The 3,810-nt window shown below is 35.3% G+C and overlaps 1 protein-coding gene across 1 annotated transcript; it reads left to right on the top strand.

Moving 5' to 3' along the window:
• The first annotated feature begins 2,672 nt into the window (after positions 1-2,672).
• LOC127210612 (60S ribosomal protein L21-like) lies at positions 2,673-3,141 on the top strand. Its single transcript, XM_051170309.1, has one exon. The coding sequence runs from the start codon at positions 2,691-2,693 to the stop codon at positions 3,111-3,113; it is 423 nt and encodes a 140-aa protein (XP_051026266.1). The 5' UTR covers positions 2,673-2,690; the 3' UTR covers positions 3,114-3,141.
• The last annotated feature ends 669 nt before the right edge of the window (positions 3,142-3,810 follow it).

Genomic DNA, 3,810 nt, shown 5'->3' with positions numbered 1-3,810 from the left:
AGGAGGTTGTGAATTATAACTCTCAATTCTCTCTATTCCAAATGCTTTCCCACAGATGCTTCTGTTGCTTAGTTGTCCCTGATTCCTCAGTCTTAGTGTCTTTCTCACTTGAGGTAGGGCAATTTGTGCTGTACCTCAGTTTTCGGAGATTTGAGTATTTTCATTTTTTCTTTTTTCTTTCCTTTCCTTTCCTTTTCCTTCCTTCCTTCTGTCCTTCCTTCTTTCCTTGTTTCCCTTCTTTCTTTCTTCTTTCTTGCTTTGTTTCTTTCTTTCTTCTTTCTTTTTTCCTCCTGATGGTGTGGACAGGTGATGCCAAAGCTTCTGATATGCCTGATTACAAACTGCAAATTTACCTTTTTCACTTTCTCAGTTGAGAGACTCCTTGGAGTAGTTGCATTTGAATATAGCTTAGAAAGTAACGTAGGACTCAAGTTTGTTGAGTCAACGATGTAAAAGCAGAAATTTATTTGTGCCTTCAAAGTACATACTTTGAGCATGCTAATACAGAAAGTATGTTCAGAGAAAAAGGATCAGAAGGACAAAAGTTAAAGCATCAAGTGTATGTATTCTTCCAAGAAAATGAAAAGGTTCAATGCGATTCATTACTAGGTTATTACATAAATCTACTGGATCTTTGCCAGTATTTGAAGAAAACAATAAAATTGAGAAGACATCAGAGACTTTGCATATAATGAATTTAAACATTATGTTTAAAATGTATACTTCTGCATTTTGTACATCATGATTGCTCATGTATTACATAGTGTATAAAGTGTGTTCATAGAGTATGGTTATGGACTTTTAAAATCAATATGATAAATTACATGTTAAATTTTATGAATTTTTTACTTTTTAATTCAGAATTAATGGCCTGTGTTTCATATTGTCTGAGTGTTATATATGAAGGAAATTTGCAATAATAACTTGCTTGTATCAATCTTTTGAAACATCTAGAATGTATTACAATAAAACTACATATATAACCTCAAAAGTAAGTAGTCTATGACACATTTTTATTTAATTATACAATTAAATCATCAATAAATTCAAATAATAAATACTAATAACATAAAACCCAATGATTTAATTAGTAATTAAACAAAATGTTTTAACTTCTAATATCTGTGTTTTAAAATGATAAATTAAAAATAGTAAAATTTGGAGATTGTTTTACTGAGTTACCTGCAGTTAATGCTACAACGTTGAGCTGTAAGCTACACTGTTACTTAACAGCGAAGTATTCATTATTAAAGAATGTTCTTCAATATATGTGCAATTTAAAGGAACCGTATAAAACTTTCAATTTATCTTATTTATATATCCAACTCTGAATATGAGAATTTAGCCTATATCAAATGAGCCAAAATAGACTATATGGAATTAATTATATAATAATTTATTTTTCATTTTATACAGGGACTCATGGTACGCAACACTTTTAGCATTCCACAGAAACCATAGTGTTATTTTAACCAAAATGCCCAATTAACAAAAACTCAGAGTGAAATTAAACATGCGTTTTTATAAAGATTTTCATTTTTTACAAGGTCTATGAGAACTGTGAACCATTAAAGTTTAATTTAGTTAGCTCATTTAATTTTAAAGTATATGATTATGTTTTAAGTGACCAGATATGAAGTAACTTGGTAGGGCACAACTACCAAGTACGATGTGAAAACAAAACCAAATCCAGACATTAGGACCAGATGTGCTACCTCCTCAACTGTGTTGGCCACATGCCCCCGTGTCCTACTATGCCGTGCCTTTCTCCACCAAACAGTCTGGTGTTTGTTTATGCTGCAGATAGGATGCAATCCAATTAGCTAGGAATTACCAGTGCAGGCTTGAAATATGGACTTTCTTACTAGTACTTGGCATATAGTTGTCATGTCTGAAGAAAACTGAATGCGGTTTCTGATTGTGCTTACAGAATACTAAATTGTATAAGACCATTAGGTGTCCTCAGTGAGAGGCATTTATACATGTTTATTTTTGATAAAGCTGTACAACAACCTCTTAAAATTATAACTAAGAATAATACATTGTTTAACTTTTCTTACGTCTCAATTTATAAAACAGTTTACCATAAGGTATTTGAGTTTATATCTTCTTGGTATTACTAAACAATTTAGGTGATATTGATTTTCACTAGAAATGGAATGACGCTGAGGAAAAAATGAAAATATATGTAGCACATTACAAATATAATCTATAATTTAGGAAAACTATTGCATAGTGCCTAGAGAGCTGAGTCAGTAGTTAAAAGCACTTTTACTCCTGTAGAAGATGTGGTCTTGGTTTCTATCAATCCCATGTGGTTTCCAACCATCCACAACTCCAGTTCCAAGAAATACAAGGCCCTCTTCTAACCTCCATGGGCCCTAGGCATGCATATGGAACACATACATACACTTAAGCAAAACATTCACATAAAGAGAAGTAAATAAATAAATCTTAAAAAATTAAAAGGAATTCCCTAAAGGACACGTGCTATTGGCAACTTATATAGATTAGATTTATCTAAAGAGAAACAAATTGGAAAAATGCATGGCTTTAGAAAGAAAATTTTTACTCTATGAAAAATTGAGTTGAAGGGTTGGATTGATCAGAGTGAATTTGTAAATCTTTATAAGAATGTATACTAACTGCTTCTTTTGGCCGCCGAAGCCATCTTGCAGTAACTCGCCAAAATGACAAACACAAAGGGAAAGAGGAGGGGCACGCGCTACATGTTCTCCAGGCCTTTTAGGAAGCATGGAGTTGCTCCTTTGGCCAGGTACATGCGAATCTACAAGAAGGGTGATATTGTAGACATCAAGGGAATGGGCGCTGTTCAAAAAGGAATGCCCCATAAGTGTTACCACGGCAAAACCGGGAGAGTCTACAACGTCACCCAGCACGCTGTGGGCATCATTGTGAACAAGCAGGTTAAGGGCAAGATTCTCGCCAAGAGGGTCAACGTGCGCATCGAGCACATCAAGCACTCGAAGAGCAGGGACAGCTTCCTGAAGCGCGTGAAGGAGAACGACCAGAAGAAGAAGGAGGCCAAGGAGAAGGGCACCTGGGTCCAGCTGAAGCGCCAGCCTGCGCCACCCAGAGAGCGCACTTCGTGAGGACTAACGGGAAGGAGCCTGAGCTGCTGGAGCCCATTCCTATGAATTCATGGCCTATGTGCAAAAGGAAATAAAGGCCTGGACTGTAAACTGTTAAAAAAAAAAAAAAAAAAAAAAAAAAAAGAATGTATACTAACTAATATCCTGGTTTGTGTTAAAGTGATTTGACAAAGTAGGCGGCTATGTTTATAAAATAGAATTTCTAATTTTTTACCAAAAGGAAAACTATTTGTATTTTCTCTGCATCCCTGCCTTCCCAACTATCAGAGATTAATCACGAAGAGACTAGTCAATCCTTTCACACTCCATCCCCCCTATCCCCGTGGATACCGTCAGACTTTTGAGGTCCATGAATACTCTAGATTCTCAGCATTTGTGAGCTATGCTCATGGGAGAGTGGATTTTGGTGATACAGCTGTCTTTAAGTCTTGTCTGTTCCTGTAAACGACTTTACTCCCAAACTCCTGTAGATAACCCCAACAAAACTCATTGCTCCAGGCCTTTGGATTTTGGTGGTTTTTTTCTTTCTCCATCCGAAGTGAAGAGATATTTTTGCATTTGTTCCCCAACCCGTTGTGATATGATGTGGTATTTTAGAACAGTTAAGATATTCATCAGCTTTTGAAAAATTTGGGAGCATCCGGAATTTATTATTGAAAGTAGTATGAACAATTCAAATTCTAATTTCTTTCACATG

Source organism: Acomys russatus, chromosome 28, assembly GCF_903995435.1.
Source record: "Acomys russatus chromosome 28, mAcoRus1.1, whole genome shotgun sequence".
Taxonomy (NCBI): domain Eukaryota; kingdom Metazoa; phylum Chordata; class Mammalia; order Rodentia; family Muridae; genus Acomys; species Acomys russatus.
Note: the sequence above shows the minus strand (reverse complement) of the source record. Positions and strands in the feature narration are given on the sequence as shown.